The sequence below is a fragment of the Muscardinus avellanarius genome (assembly GCF_963383645.1).
Source record: "Muscardinus avellanarius genome assembly, chromosome: 17".
In the NCBI taxonomy this organism is placed as follows: Eukaryota; Metazoa; Chordata; class Mammalia; order Rodentia; family Gliridae; genus Muscardinus; species Muscardinus avellanarius.
In genome coordinates this window covers 2,008,345-2,024,155 of record NC_137803.1, presented here as the reverse complement: position 1 = coordinate 2,024,155, position 15,811 = coordinate 2,008,345, and the positions used below count along the sequence as shown (strand labels likewise).

General features: G+C 54.2%; 1 protein-coding gene across 1 annotated transcript in view; it reads right to left on the bottom strand.

Annotated features, from left to right (window-relative positions):
• Positions 1–1,971: 1,971 nt before the first annotated feature.
• MBP (myelin basic protein) overlaps positions 1,972–15,811 on the bottom strand; it is a gene marked incomplete at its 5' end in the record, with an annotated part of 72,872 nt that continues 59,032 nt past the window's right edge. Inside the window, 5 exons of the mRNA XM_080714508.1 lie at positions 1,972–2,088; positions 6,597–6,719; positions 10,890–10,922; positions 11,297–11,332; positions 12,848–12,952. Coding sequence (XP_080570634.1) covers positions 2,044–2,088; positions 6,597–6,719; positions 10,890–10,922; positions 11,297–11,332; positions 12,848–12,952 — 342 coding nt within the window. The 3' untranslated portion in view covers positions 1,972–2,043. The remainder of the gene's footprint in view (positions 2,089–6,596; positions 6,720–10,889; positions 10,923–11,296; positions 11,333–12,847; positions 12,953–15,811) is intronic.

Here is a 15,811-nt window from a genome sequence, read left to right as displayed (position 1 = left end):
CACATTAGTGGGTCCTGACACCAGAAAACAAGTTGTAAGTCAGCTTTGAAACCAACTGAACCGAAAGTCCTTTTCTGTTGAGTCAAGGATCAGGGCCCCAAGGCCCCGACAATCCCTTCCACTCCATTTCTTTATGAATGCAAGTGTGTGTGTGTGTGTGTGTGTGTGTGTGTGTGTGTGCACGCACTCACGCCCGCGTGCACACACGCGCATGAAGTGGTGCTGGGGCTTGAGCCCAGATGCATTCTACCTCTGAGCTGCACCCTCAGCCCTCTTTTCTTTCTGTTTTGAAATGAGGCCTTGCTAGGTTGCTCAGAGTCTCACAATGTTGCTGAGGCTGTCCTCGAACCTGCCATCCTCCTGTCTCAGCCTCCCAAGTGCTGGGATGCCAGGCGTGCGTCCCCGTGCCCGGCTCAGTGCTGACCTGATGACTCAGCCCTTCAAGGGCAGCATCGGGGCTCTGCCTCGCGGCCCCTGGATAACCACTTGTTGGCTCCTGAGACAGGGCCAGCTCTATGGGGCTCACCTTCTACAAGCTAGGCGCAGAATGAGACGCTGTGCCAAGGTCCTTGCAAGTTTATTATTTTATTTCAATATTCAAGAACAGTGTGTAGTCCCCGTGGGCCCGTCCCCCCAGCACCTGCGGTGTGGACGGAGCCCCGGGTCGAGATCATCACCCAGCCAACACTGGCTGGGGAGGGCAGGCACCCGTGAGCAATCAGAGGGTTGGTTTCTGAAACTTTGCCCTTGTTTTTCTTACCCTCACATTGTTGAGGCTACGATATTAATAGACATTACATGAAACCCACATGAAACATTCAGAATTAGAAGAGGATTAAGAAGATACATCTTGGCATTATGTTGACTGTGCGTCTTTGAGGTGAGGTGGGCGGGCTGGGACTCTGGAAGGCTTTAGGCCTAAATCAAAAGGGGGGGTCAAGAGGTCGGGGCGGGAGCACAGGGGCCGCAGCAACGTTGGAGGGCGCGGACAGAGCTCCTCCCGTGAGGTCGGTCAGGCCAGCCTGCGACTGGGTTAGTAATTCAGGGATGGGCGTTCTCCTGTCATTCGAGGGGACAGTCATCTCTAGGAGGGAAGTAGGTGGGAAGGTTATCTCTCGCTGCGGGTTAGTGTGTGCCAGGGAGCACTGCCATTGTGAGCCGGTCACACCCAAAGCCAAGTGACCGGAGTGACTACAAGGCCACCCAGAGAACTCCTACAGTCCATTCTGCGATGCGCAGTCTCCCAGACTCTCCGCCTGGGCTCTGGTGTGGAAACGGGGTTCTTGATGGCGGCTGCGCTGGCCGCCACTGTGCGGAGCGACAGCGACGTCCAGCGGCCGCCCGCAGGGCACCCTCGTCGCCCAGGTCCCCGTTTCCATTAGGGGCCATCGCCCGGCCCATTTGCCGCCTCTCCCTCCCTCTACCACGCTCAGATTCAGCTGGTGGGGCGCCGGGAGCCCTTGGCCAGAGGTGCCCCCTCCTGTGCGCCCCACGCAGGACTATCACAGCTGCCCGGTCCATATCCACATACCAAAAGCTCCCACGCGCAGTAAGCCACTCTCGGACTGTCTAATCCTGTTAGGAAAACTCAAGTGTACTTTAGGAGGTGAGAGAAGGGAAGGGAAGAACACAGAGGAAGCCGGATCGCAACAGCCCCGCGCCCACGTTCTCTGGCTCCGCAGTGGCGAGGCGTTCCATGGCAGTGCAGGCAAAAGCTTCGCGGCCGGGGACGCACGTCGCCGCAGGCGGTCCGAGGGCCGAGTGAGGGTGGAGGGACGTCCCTGCACCTGGCCCGACAGAGACCAGCGGATGTACAGCGGGCGAGGCCCTGCGGAAGCTCGTCTTCAGAGGAAGAGTGACAGTTTTAAAGTTTTAACCATTTTCGTCTTCTTTTTTTCATTTAACTATTGGCCAGAAATCACAACTCAAGGGGATTAGGAGGGAGGTCATCTGCTTAACTAGCTATGGATGCAGTGGAATTAAAGTTTAAGGCAGTTAGATTAAGAAGCTGAGGGTAGGGTTCTGGAAGGATGGGGCGGGGCTTCAGCGTCTGGCCATGGGAGATCCGGAGCGGCTGTCTCTTCCTCCCTAGGTAAAGGAAGAGACAGGAGTTAGGGAAGGCCGCCGGGGTGCCTGCAGGAGCCCACTTCCCCACCGCGGTCCAGCTTCTGGGGTCACTGATCACCCCACTTCCCCACGTGGTCCAGCTCCGGGGGTCACTGATCACCAGTGCCGAGAACGAGGCTACGGAGCGCGTGGCGTCTTCGTGGTCCATTTCCCACGCCCTCCTTTAGCGGGCTGCATCTCAGGGCCCGGCCTGCAAGGACACAGCTGGCTGCATACATGACGGCAGCGCTGCGTTTTCATGGCTCAGCGGCTGTCCTGTTTACTTGGAATGAACACTCTTCAACAAGAGAACCCAGGGTAACCGAGGGAAATAGAGAGCAGTGACAGGGACCACATTTCCACCACATTTCCGGAAAGATTTTAGCGCCAACGAGCCCGGCACTGCTGTGCATGTGCGGCAGGGCTGAGCCCCGGGAGGCTCCGGGCCCACCAGAGCGCTGCCCTGTGGGCCCTCTCCTCTGCCGCGCCAAGACTGAGTAAGGACACAGGATGTCTACGCACTGTGACGGAGAGCTCTTCCAACCACCATTTGACATGTTTTTGGAACAAATACAACTTAAAGTTAAAAAAAATAAATAAAAGAGCTGGCACAGATCCGGAGGGAGCGACGTGCAGGGACCGCAGCCTGATTACGGGGCCGGGTTCTTTGGGTGTTTTATTTCATTTTATTTGTTTGCATTCAATTTTCACTCAAATTTAACCTCTCCCTCTTTGTCTTCCCCTTTTCACATGGGGATATAGATAAAAAGTTGAACTCCTACAGATGGTGTTTGGAGCGCGGGCCGGAGAGGCACAGGGTTTGGGAAGGCCGCTATCTCGCAGAGGCGGCTGGCACTGCAGCCGGCGCCCGCCTGGTCCTCTTGTCCACCGTGCCCGGTGATGCCGGCTTTCCACTGAAGCCAGCGTGCTCCTGGCGCAGAGGAAGGGGTCCAGAGCAGGGCGGCGGCTCGCTGGGGCCCTCGCTGGCCTGCCAAGCAGCCCGGAGCTCTGTACCAGCCTCCAGGCTGGACAACACTTCTAAGTCACTGAGCTTAGGCCCCTCTAAATGGCGTTTCGCTCCTGCAAAGTCGTGGAGGTAGAGTTCAGAAATCAAGCACATCGGAGCTGAGACTGCCGCGGCGGTGACTCCCTTGCACTCAAATGGCTGACGTAGCGGGGTACTTTCCATGACTGTGCCCACAACTTACCCAGAACCTACCATCAGCACAGCCCTTCCATCCATCCTCTTTGTACTCACAGCTGACCCCAAAACACTCACTCTCCCCATTTTGTACTTGAGGGTGAGAAGGTCAGCGAGTTGAGGCATCCCCCCAAGGTGGCCGCCAGCAGAGGGCAGCCAGGACCAGGACCGGCCCACGGGGCCCTCCACCCTTCGCTTTCTCCATTTTCCAGTTTTCTCTACCTCTTTGACCTCTGACCGGAGCCTTTGGTATGCCCGGTACCCGGGTAAGATCCCTCAAGACAGAACAGGAGTGGAACTGCAGGCGCATGCGCACAAGACAGGAGTGGAATGACAGGCGCATGCGCACATTCCTTGACGCCCCTCAACCGCAGAGCCCCGGGCCTGGCCTGTGGCCCCCGCGCCGTGACAGACGGGGAGACCTGACAGTCTGCTAACCCTGCTCGTCATGGGACGCAGGACAGAGCCTCCAGCCCTCCTCCTGCTGCTCAGCCCCCAGAGAGCAGAAAGACCAGGGAGAAGGGCAGGGGGACCCTGACTGCCCTGGACCCACCCCGCAGTCTTTGGGGACTCCCCAGCCGCGGGCCAGTTATGAGCGTGGACACCGCGATCTTTACGTACAGCCGTAGGGACTGCAGTCTGTGTTCGATCACTTCAAGCTGCCCATGAAGTGTAGAGAAACTTAAAAAACTAGAAAGCTTTTGCTTTACCAGGAGAAACTCAAGGGGATATTTAAACCAATTTAGGAAAACATGCGTTTTGTACACTCATGACCTGCAGGCAAAAATAAATAAATAAGTATATAAAGTGGGCTGCTCGTCCTGCGGGCAGCAGTGACTGCCTTCGCCAATAGGTGACCGGAACCTCAGCAGAACCAGGCCTCTTGCGGAGCCTCTGAGTGGACTGGCATCGCTCGCGCCAGCGTGTCCAGCATGGCCAATGCTCTCAAACCCACGTGCAGGGACTAGTTATGCCGACGAGAGGAGACGGCCGAGTCTCCCCCAGGCCAGAAGGTTACAGGAGCGGTCTGGGAGTTGGACAGCTGGACACTGGGCCCACCAGGTGTCCTGGTGCTGTGGGCCAGGTGGAGCCCAGGTGTGGGCCGGGCCGGGGCAGACGGCCTCCTGGCGAGACGCCGCCCTCGCTGTCCAGCTCACTGTTCCACACTCTCCTTGCTGTCCTGAGTTCTGGAACTGGGCAAGTAAGATGGCCCTCTCCGCGTTTGCGGTAGAATTAGTTTTCTTACTTGGATTGGCCTCGGAACACACCCTGCGCAGTGGATCCTGCCTGCGTTTCACTGACAGGGGAAGGTGGCAGGTGGGCTACTTCCACTCACGCGCTGCCACATGCCGACAGCCTCTGCTGACTGACTTTGTCCCGGAGCTGGGGCCAGGCTGCAGGTGACCGACAGCCACTCACGGAACCAACGAGCAAACAGGCTGGCTGCAGATATCCAAACCACACTCACTGAAGACACGGAGGGCCCCGCGCCCCTGCTGTGCAACCGGACCGCAGGGTGGGCACACACACAACTCAATAAATACGCACCACTAAAGTTTAGGTGGATAAGTCAACAAGCGCTTGTGTTAAAGACAAAATCATTTGCCCATAAACCTTGATGTTTTGATAAGCCAGTTAGAAGACATACTTAAATAGACCAGAGGTTCTATCAGTGATGATTGCATGGGGAAGCCGCCTGCACCTCCGTGCACGGCAAGGGTCCAGCCCTTCTGCAGGGCATCCTGAGGCTCAGTGCTGCAGGGACCAGGGCCCCTGGGGTCCTGCCTTTGAGCTGATGAGCTCAGCTGGGACATCACCACACCCTGCACCACAGCACCTTCTCTGTGCCGCCTGCGGCAAGCTGGACGGAGACGCCCATAACAGCCTGATGCCGTGCATGTCAGCACCAAGAACACTTCAGGCCTAAGCCATGAAAACCCCGCTTCCCTCGACAGTCGGAGACAGCCACCGCATGGCGTAAGTAAGGAGCCGGGGGCGAGTTCTCCGGCACTGGGAAGGCGGCTGACTAGAGCGCCGGCAGCCTGGGATCAAGCGTAGCTCCGTCCAGGCTCAAGCAGTCCCTCTACCTGCAGAGAACGGCTGACAGGGATGCCAGCGTCTACTGAGAAAGACCAGACAGGAAGCTGGCTGATTTGGTTGGGCGTGGCAGCCTTGGCCTGCTGGGTCTTGCCCCTTGCTGGCATCACAAATGGGTCCCACTGCACATGGCTACTGCCCTCTCCTAGAGCCGGCCGAGGGCTCCTGTTCTGGTGCCTCTGCCTGGAATGCTCGCATGCGGTCCCCCTGTGTGCACACGCGGGCTCCTCTCCTCCATGGTGTCTGCCTCGGGCACCCTGCCCCTTGGGTACAAGTCCCTCCCCGGGGGCTGCTTGCTCAGGCATCCTGCCACCCAGAGCACGAATTGGGCGCTCTGTCAGCACTCGGAGGCCATGGGTGGTAAGCTGGAGGGGCCCCGGCAGGCTCCTTCTGGTCCACCAGCTCCGTACCCTCCGGGTATCCGATCCCAGGCTGTCCCCGACGCATCTCGCCAGCCCTGTCGCCACAGCCACACGCTTACTCTCACAAGGATCTCGTGAGGCGAGTCGGTAGGTCACCCCCACTTTGCGGATGAGGAAACTGAGTCTCAGAGAGGTCGGGGACGAGGCCACAGGCGACCAGCCGTGGGCCCAGCATTTGTCCCTAGCTTGAGTGGGTGGGTGTCTGTGCAGGCGCAGGACACTTCCTGGGGCCTCCTGCCCGAGGCGTGGCTCCAGCCATCCTCCCTAGTCTGCCTGGCTCCTGCATTTCCCTGGGCTTTGGCCAGCTGTGCGGCACAGCTGTCCCCCGGTGTCTTGCTGGGCTCGGGGTTGGGAGCCGAGGTCAGCAGCCCTACCTGACACCCGGCTACAGGGACGCCCTAGCTGGGAGCGGGGCCCACAGTGAAGCCTCAGGAGGCCTGTGTGTGGGAGCGACTTCCGACCTTCCAACAGCACTGGTTCCACAGTAATTTCCAGGAAACCCCAGCATGGCGGGCAGAGGGGCGTGGCCCTCCCTGGCCCTCTGCCCCTAGCCTGGGGAGAAAGCTGAGGAGGCCTGCTATGGGCAGTGTCGGGGGTGGCCACGGCCCTTTGGCTGAGCACCCAGGCACGTTCCGACCCCTGGTGTCTGTGCTGGGCCGCGATTGACTCGGTGACCCTCTCGGGAGCACCGTGAACGCAGCCTGTGGCTTGAAGTGCCCGCCTCCCCAAGGAGAGGCCCCCGTCTCCCCACGGTAGGAAGATTACGTTACCAGCTTAAAGATTTTGGAAAGCGTGCCCTGAGCGTCGTGGGCCCCCTTGAATCCCTTGTGAGCCGATTTATAGTCGGAAGCTCTGCCTCCATAGCCAAATCCTGGCTTCTGCCCCTCGGCCCCCTGCAAGAAAAGACCAGAGCTCAGTGCGCACACAGGGAGGACCCTCGCCACCGGTGGAGCCAGCAGGTCTGCCCCGGCTAGGAGCAGAGGCGGGAGGGGCGGTCCCCACGTCCACCCATGTGTCGCCCGCAGAAAGAGGGCTGTGGCTCGGCCAGGCTTTGCTGTGGGGGCTGAGGCCCAGGAGCATGATTCTACACACTGGAGCCACAGAGGGACAGCTGCTTTCTCGGTGCTGGGCAAGATGGCAGGCCTGAGGCCAGGGCTCTGCCCGCTCCTAGCAAGTCACCCAGGGATGGCTCCGCGCTGCCCCAGGGTCAGGAGAGAGCAGCGTCTGTCCCCAGGGGCTCCGTTTTGACTGTTTTGCACAGACTGGCACTGTTCACACCCAGCTAGATATCTGGAAGGATCGGGAGTCCTGGAACCCAGTGACATTTCGAGGCCTTTGGTCAAGTTTAAAACTAAACTCTCAGGTCTCTGTCCAGAGGAACCTGGTCCTGGGCATCCGGGAATTAGCTTCACTGCACCTCAGCTTGATAAGGGCAAGGTTCCTGCCAGGCATGCAGGAGGGCACAGGCCTGGGGACACCCTGGGGACTTCCTCACCCGGCGACATCGAACTGCTCTGAGCTTGGGTTTCCTCCTCTCTAAGCGGGGCTAGGCATAGTCCTTCCCTTCCCGGGGTGTTGTGAGAACATTAAGAAGGAAGGCGGGGGCTTCCGAGGGCAGAACTCCTCAGCGCGCCACAGGCGCCCGCCCCGGCCGCCGCCCACTCTGCAGCCTGACTCTCACTTCAGAGAAGGGGCCAGTTCTCCTGTGGGAGGTCGAGAGGGCAAGCAATTACTGAGACAGAAGAGTCTCCGAGCTGCAGGATTGGGTCATTTTCTAATACATAATATTCTGACGGGAAGTTCCACGGTTAGCATGAGGGGTTTAGAGGCGTGAGTTCGACACAGATTCGAGGGAGACCCCTGACCAGAGTGGCTGGCCAGGCTGCTCAGTGGCTCAGGAAACCACAGACCCCTCCTCCAAAGACAGGAGGGCTCAATATTTTGCCTTGTGGATCGCCACCAAGAAATGGGAGCCGGGTCCTTCCCTAAAGACTAGCAGCAGAGCTGACTGTCTCTTGCTGGGCTCCTAGCTACCTTAGCATCCACCTACAGCCCCTTCCAGCATCACACACACAAAATGTACCTCAGCTGAGGAAGGACCGAGAGGAACAATCTGACCCTTCCTTTTGGAGGCATTGGAAGTGGGATCCAAAGGTTCCAGGCGCTTCAAAGCCTTTTTGCTGGCTTCGGGCGGCGCCGGCGCTGGAGCCAGGGTACTTCCTGGTACTTCCTGTCACACCAGCTACTTCTGTAACTCTGGTTTCTTTCCATCCATGCTTGGGAATGGATCGTGGCCACCCAGAACCTATGTGGCTATTCTCATGTGGAAATTTGGTTTCTGGGGAAGCCAATGAGGCAGGGCCAAGGGATGGAGGTAACAAAGGTCCAAGCACCGCATACTGGGGGCTAGCCTGCGTCTGCGCCGCCCTGGCGGTAATGAAGGTCCAAGCACCGCATACTGGGGGCTAGCCTGCGCCTCCCTGGCGATAACGAAGGTCCAAGCACTGCATACTGGGGGCTAGCCTGCGCCTCCCTGGCGGTAACGAAGGTCCAAGTACCGCATACTGGGGGCTATCCTGCGCCGCCCTGGCATTCCAGAGGTCTCCACGGACACGCTGACTTCGAGACGGCACACAGGGGCACAGGTGACGATTAAGGAGTGCCATGCCTAGCAACAGACAGACGCCAAGTGGCAGAAACCCACGCTCCCTGGGGACGCCGAATTTTCTGTCTCGCCCTACTGACTTCCTCCCAGGATGAAGCACTTCCGAGGACTAAATTCGGGGTCTGGCTTTCAGATTAACCATCTGCCCGACTCTTTTTTTTTTTTCCCCTCAAACCCTTGCTCACGGTTATCTTTAGACAACCTAGAATTTACCAGACACCATACAGCTCAGATGAGAAAAAGGAAAGGAGGCTTTGGGAAACTCCAGACAAGGAGGCGGTTCTGTGACTCTGGAACGCAGACTGAAAATCAAAGACGTTTGCTTTGGAAGAAAGAGAAACTTAGTGAATGTTAGCAGGACCCGAAGTGGAGGAATACGGTGGTTTTCTTGTTAGCAGGTGGGTTGAAGAGGCCTAGAAATGAGTGGAAAAGACGGTCTTCCCGCCCCCCCATCGTCCCAGTGCAGCAGTGATTTTGCAAATGCCCCAACAGTCCATGCCTAGGAAACTGAGAGAAACCAAGAGACAGATAAGGCAGGTGCTAAAATAAGATTCCTGGGTCAACGCCATCTCTGTCTCCTGTTGGCACAAAACGTCAAAATTGATTGGCCGCTGGCGAGTGTGAGTCCTGGGACAGTTCCTGGATTAGTGCCACCGGGTTTGTAAATGGAGAAAAGGAACGGGAGCAAAGCAGCCCAGCATGGACTCAGCCCAGCCCAGCGTGCCAGCCACTCAGGGCTGTGGGCCCGCGAGGGTCACCCGCCTCCCTCTTTCTCTGGGGCGTCTTTCCTTCCCTGGGCCCAGAGAAGGGAAGATGTGTCTATATCCTTCCTTCCTGTTCTTCTTTGCTCTCGATCTCTCTTTAAGATGCGTTCATTCATTCATGGGGTGCTTAGTGACTGAGCAGTATGTTCAGGTGGGGTCCACTCGGCTGTGAGTTCGGTCTGGTTCCCCAGGCAGACCCCGCCTCCGCCAACAGCTGGGTGGTTATTCCTCCCTTTCATTCTGATTACAATACATAATTTATTCCTGAATAATAATAAATTCTGAATATACCAACTTTTATTCTGAATAATGTCTGCTCAACTTTTTGTCCTTTCACATTTTTGCTCATGGTTATTTCTAGTACATATATATACTATATATACCTGTATCTTAGATACAGAGCATAGACATGCTCTAATATATATATTTGGTACTACATATAAATATGCTATATATTTATATTTTAGATATAAGCATACACACACACACACACACACACACACATATATATATATATATATATATATATATATATATATATTTATTTGGTGTTAAAGATTGAATCCAGGGAATTCTACCTCTGAGATACACCCCTAGCCCTTAAATTTTTTCTTTATTTCTTATTTTAAAACAGTGTCTTGCTAAGTTATTGAGGCTATCCTCCAACCTTGGATCCTCCTGTCTTAGCCTCCCAAGTACTGGGATTATAGATATGTGCCACCATGCTCAACTGAATACCTTAACTTTTATAGAGTAAAACCATATTTAATATCTGCTAGTGACTGAAGCACCTAAGTTCAGTCAGCACACATTGGTACGCATTTTAAGTTGGCTCAGACACCAGATTTGCTAATACCTGGAAGCTGAAATGACTAGCTTTGTTATTTATTTATTTTTGCGGTACTGGGCATTCAACCTCCGAGCTACACACCCAGCCCTGTTTTTATTCTCTGTTTTGAAGCAGGGCCTCGTCAAGTTGTGGAGGGCCTTACAAGTTGCTACAAACCTGTGATCCTCCTGTCTCAGCCTCCCAAGCACTGGGATTACAAGTGTGCACCACCATGCCCAGCTTAACCATCTTAAATTTTCATAGAAACTACATCTAAGGAGGTTCTCCTGGGTGGCTCAGTATCTAAGTTTTAGTTATTGCCAAAGCACAACCAGAACCCAATGGCCTGATGAGTGGGGGTTGTGAATGAAGTAGTGGAGTCCAGGATCTTTCTCATCTACAGCAGCGTTTCCTCAGGAGCCTGGTGACATTCGGGCTCAGAGGGGCTCCGCATTCCACCCTCCCGGAGGCCTTTTGCCCACCATTGTACTGGAAGGAAATTAGCGGTTTTGCCACATGCGCCCCTCCCAAGGGAGCAGTCGTCTGCCGGTGCCCTCGGGAGAAGAGGCATCTGGCTCTCCAGTGCCCGGAGCCCCTGGGAACAGAAGCTAGGGTCTAAAGGGTGGAGTAGCCCCCGCTGCATTTCCCCCTGGGGAAGAGAAAGCAACCCATTCACGTGGCAGGCAAACAGATCCAGATACAAGAGAAAGCGGGGTCGTTAAGCAACTCAGAGCGAATCATAAAAGTGCGGCAGCTGAGCGGCCGGGAGGAGGAGGAGCCGAGGGGACGGGCGTGCGCCACCTACCCAGCTAAATCTGCTGAGGGACAGTCCTCTGCCCTGTGTGAGAGAAAGAAGGAAAGGGTGAGTTGGTGACCACTGAGGGAGGAAACGCTCAAAGCAGCAAGCACCGAGACGGCCAGCACCTGCCAGCAGACCGGCAGAGCGGAGGACAGCAGGGATGGCTGGAGCAACGCCCAGCGGCAGGGGGCCGGGGGCCGCTCCTGGGAAGAGTGCTGGCACCCATGGGCTCCGTCTGCATGGTCGGAGGGGGCACACACCATGGCTCTGCCAACCCCCCGTGTGGAGGCTGGCGGCCAAGGTTGGATGAATTCAGGTAGGCCTGGGGCCAGCATTCTTTTTGGTACATTTTGGGATTTGGGGGAAGGTCTCTGAATAAAGTGATGTTTCACTGAAATGCGTGGAGGCCTTACCTTTCCTTGGGAGGGAGGTGGTGTGCGCGGTGTCACCTGAAAGACACAAAGAACCTGGGCGGTGGGAGCCGCCCTCCCTGGGCCATGCCGCCCTCCCCCGAGCGTCCTGCCCGCCCGTGTTTTCTCCTATCTAGAGGGCGGCAGGAGCCACCCAGTTCTGCGCTGCCTGCCCATTTCTGTCCTAGTTGAATAAAAAATTCAGAAGCTGAAGACCTGCAGATGCTGGATCCTGTGCAGATCTTGCAAACTTTCGGGAGGAAGAGAGGGAGGAGATTGGCCCGAGGCTCCGTGGCCAGATGCTGGCCACCTGGGCGTCTGCAACTCTCACCTGGTGCAGCTCCCCACCCGCCCTTCCTGGGGCTGGAGGCAAAGCCCCTCTGACATTCCGCACCTCAGAGGGAATGGCCCAGGTCTGCTATCAGAATCTTGTCTTAGAAGGCATCGCTCCCGACGTGTCGGGGGAGGGAAGCCTGGGAGTCGGGGTGGGATGTGGCGGCAAATGACACCAAGTGAAGTGCCGTGTGCATGGGGCACATGTCCTTCACATCTCACCAAGTGCAGTTACAATGCAACAATGAAATACATGAAAAGGAATCTTACCTTCAAGCTTCTGTCCCGCCAAGGTTTTATTTATTTATTTATTTATTTTATTTATTTTTACCATTAGCAGCCTGCAGCCTTGTACTGGGTTTTTAACAAGCTTTAGTTTTTAGAGCAGTTGTTTGAGATTTCTGGAAAAGTTGTGTAGAAGTTGTACATTTTCTCTATCCCTGGAGAGAGTTCCTATACACTCAGCAGTTTCTATATTCTTCTTTTATTTTTGTGCTATTGGGGATTGCACCCAGGAGCATTTCTACCTCTGAGCTATACTCCAAGCTCCCAGCCCTTCCCACAACTCCTTTTTATTTTTTGTTTTAAATCAAAGTCTTGCTAAGTTGTTGAGGGTCTTGCTAAGCTGCTGAGGCTGGCCTCTAACCTTTGACCCTCTTGGCTCTGCCTCCCAAGTGGTGGGTTACAGGTGTGCAACACCATGGCCGGCCCCGGTTTCCATTATCAACGCCACCCCTTACTGTGGATCACTTGTTACAGCTGTTGGACAGATGCTGATACATTTATTGTTAATTAAGGAGCTTGTGCTGTGGTTTCTTTGTGTTGTGCGCCCTACGGGTCTGGATGCCCTGTATCCTCGATCCATGGCACACAGAGCAACTCCCTGCCCTTAAAGAGCCTGGTGTGCTTCTGCACACGCCCTCGCTCCCTGAGCTGGGCAGCCACCAGTCCTGTCTCTGTCCCCATAGTTTGGCAAAGCCTGCCTGAGAACTGAGTGTTGCCTGGTAGTCTAGTCTCAAAGGACGCAAGCTCTTCGGTAGAACACAGTTTCGCAGGTGGAGCACGCCCTTGGAAGAGCTGGTTTGGAATTTGGGACCTGTGGCAATCCTGCCCAGGGCGGAGTGTGCCAGGCAGCTCTCCCCCGAGGACCGCCCGTGGCAGCCGTGGAGACGCTGCCCCCTCCCCTGGTGATTTCTACGTCCCCTGCACGCCATCACTTACAATGTTCTTGAAGAAGTGGACTACGGGGTTTTCGTCTTGGGACCGGCCATGGGACTTCTGGGGCAGGGAGCCGTAGTGGGCAGTTCTCGCCGCGTGGTGTGAGTCCTGAAAGAGAGGGGTGCAGGACTCAGCCTTCTTTGAGCCTGGGTCTGGTCCCCGCAGGGAGGCTGATTCCCTCTGTTGTGGGCTGGGATTATTTTCCTTTTCTTTCTTTTTGGAATCAGGACCTTATGCTTGGGAGCTGCTGATACGTCACACACATACCTAGCAGCAGGTCTGGACGTAGTGGCAGGACATTTGGTTTGCAAAGCTACTGCTTGCTTGGCAGACATTTCTTTCCCTGACTCCTGGGCTGCTTCTCCTGAAACCAGGAGCTGACGGGGGCGGTGACAATAATTTAAGGGCAATTTCATCTTAACAGGGCAGGTTAAGCAAAGCACTGATAGAAGAATGCTAATTGCCCCAGGCTGCTGGTCTGGATAAAGGAGAATACTCAGGAACTACGCATAAAACCACCCGTGGCAGCGAGAGACAGGCCCACTCAGGAGCTTCGAAGTGGCCGGCACGCGAGCTCGCCTCTGCTTCTCAGATGCCTCATGCGACCGTGGCACTGGGTGTGCCTGTTTGGGGCAATCGCTTCCACATCTTGGTAAGAAGAAAGCCAAGAGGGAGAGCCAGAGGATACAAGTGCCAGGGTGGGTTCAGGTTCACACTCAGAAGGAGTTTCTGCCACCAGTGGGTATTGCGCAGAAGACCTCCACCGGCCAACACCAAGGGGAGAGTGGGTCGTTCGAGGGGACACAGGGATGGAGCGAATCCCACAGGCTGTGTGCCTTCCCTGCCTGGCTCTCCACCCAGCCACAAATGCCAACACAGCAAACACACAGCCTGCAAGAGGGCAGCCACAGGCAGACAGACATGCCCACTGGTTCCCACAGAAAAGTAGCTCATTGGCAGGGTCTGCAAAGCAAGACCGTTCTCAGAAGTCAAAGGAAAGGGCCTTGGGCAGAGGGTGTAGGGAGCTGTTGACATCCCCGACTCTCAGTCCAACTTACCTCCCAACCCCGTGAGAACCTGTGCCAGCGCCCGGCTCTCCCTGAATTACTGTCTCTTACCAACCCGAGCTCATGGACCAGGTGTAGACACCACCGCTCAACAGCTGTGCTCATCCTTCCTCACAGGAGAGAGGGACAGCGGAATCGAGAAGTAAAAGGCTAACAAGCTGAGCCAGGTGACTGTGGGAATTACTGCATCAGAAGATGTTTAGGTGTCTAATATGCCTACCAGGTGAAGTTAGTTCTTAGATCCCTACCCTGATTACTTTATTATTATTATTATTATTTTTTATTTTTTTATTTTTGGTGGTACTGGAGGTGGAACCCAGAGGCTTTCTACCTCCGGGCTATACTCCCAGACCCATTTTATATTTTATTTGGAAACAGGGTCTCACTAAGTTGCTGAGAGCCTCACTAAGTAGCTGAGGCCGGCTTTGAACCCGCGCGATCCTCCTGTCTCAGCCTCCCAAGCGTGGGGATGACAAGCGTGCCGATGACAAGCGTGCCCACCACGCCCGGCGCCCTGATTACTTTAGATAATTAAACGGTCCTCTCTCTAGGACAAGCCGCGCCTCCCAGGTATTAATGCCACTGTCTACCTCCTGTGTGTTGTATTTTGAGTCATAGGAGCATTGGCTGTCTTTAAATACTTCAGCCTGTGGTAAAGCTGGAGAAATACCCTAAACTTATGTGGGGATTTTAATGTTCAGTCACATTGTCTAGCCACTGTCTTGTTAAAGCCTACTTATGCTGTGAGAGATTTAATAAAGTATTATGTATGCGATGTTTCCCACGCGGATTCTGCTTTTAATTGCAAGTTACATATTTCTGAAAATTCTTCTTCTTCTTCTTTTTGGTGGTGCTGGGGATGGAGCCCTTCTACCTCCGGGCTATAGAGGTAGAAGGAAACAGGAAGTTATTCGGAAACAGGGTCTCTTAAGCGAGCCCGCCTGGCTTCGGACCTGCGCAGTCCTCCTGTCTCAGCCTCCCAAGCGCGGGAATTACAAGCATGTGCCACCACGCCCGGCCTGAAAATTATTTTTTATAATGAATATATTAGTCATCAAAACATTTTTGAGACAGGGCGTGGTGACATATGCTTGTAATCCTAACATTTGGGAGACTGAGACAAGAGGATCTGGATTTAAGGGCAGCCTCAGCTACTTAGTGAGGCCCTTTGCCACTCAGTGAGACCCTGTTCCAAATAAAGAATAAAAAAATAAGGCTGAGGTTGTAGCTCAGAGGTAGAATGCCCCTGTGCTCCATCCCCTATACTGCAAAAAGAAAAAAAAAAAAATTGGTGGGGGTGGAAGCAATTTAAATCTTTAAAGAAGCTCACAAAGTTGATAAGTTGCATTTTATCTCCTGAAGATATAAAATCAGGGATCAGACTATTTGTTAAAAAGTAAATTGGTATATTTATAGCCTTCAGTATAGAATAAAGGAAGCAATAAGCACCAACTGTTTGTTCAGTTAACATGTAGGCCATTTAGACCACTTTTAACTCAGAATTCAACACAGAATAAATCTATATATCGAGATCAGACAGATTTTGGCTATTGGTGCATGAAAAGTGACTGAACCAGGACTTCCCCTTGGGTTTGGGGTTCTAAATTGTCAGTTGTACAGATAATTTGAGATAGTTATTACTATATTATATTTATAGTGGCCTTTTTATTAAAAAGATATGTAGTCAATCACATTTCTGCTTACTAGTAATGAAGAGTTAAACAAAACTTAAAATTTTATAAACATGGTCATATATAGTAGCAAAAAAGAAATGAAATATTAAGTATGAATCTAACAAAACTGATACAGCATCTTAATGCTAAAATATAGAAAAGAAATCAAAGAGGACCTAATTGGATAAGCATACTATGTTCATGAACTGGAAGACTCAGCACAGTAA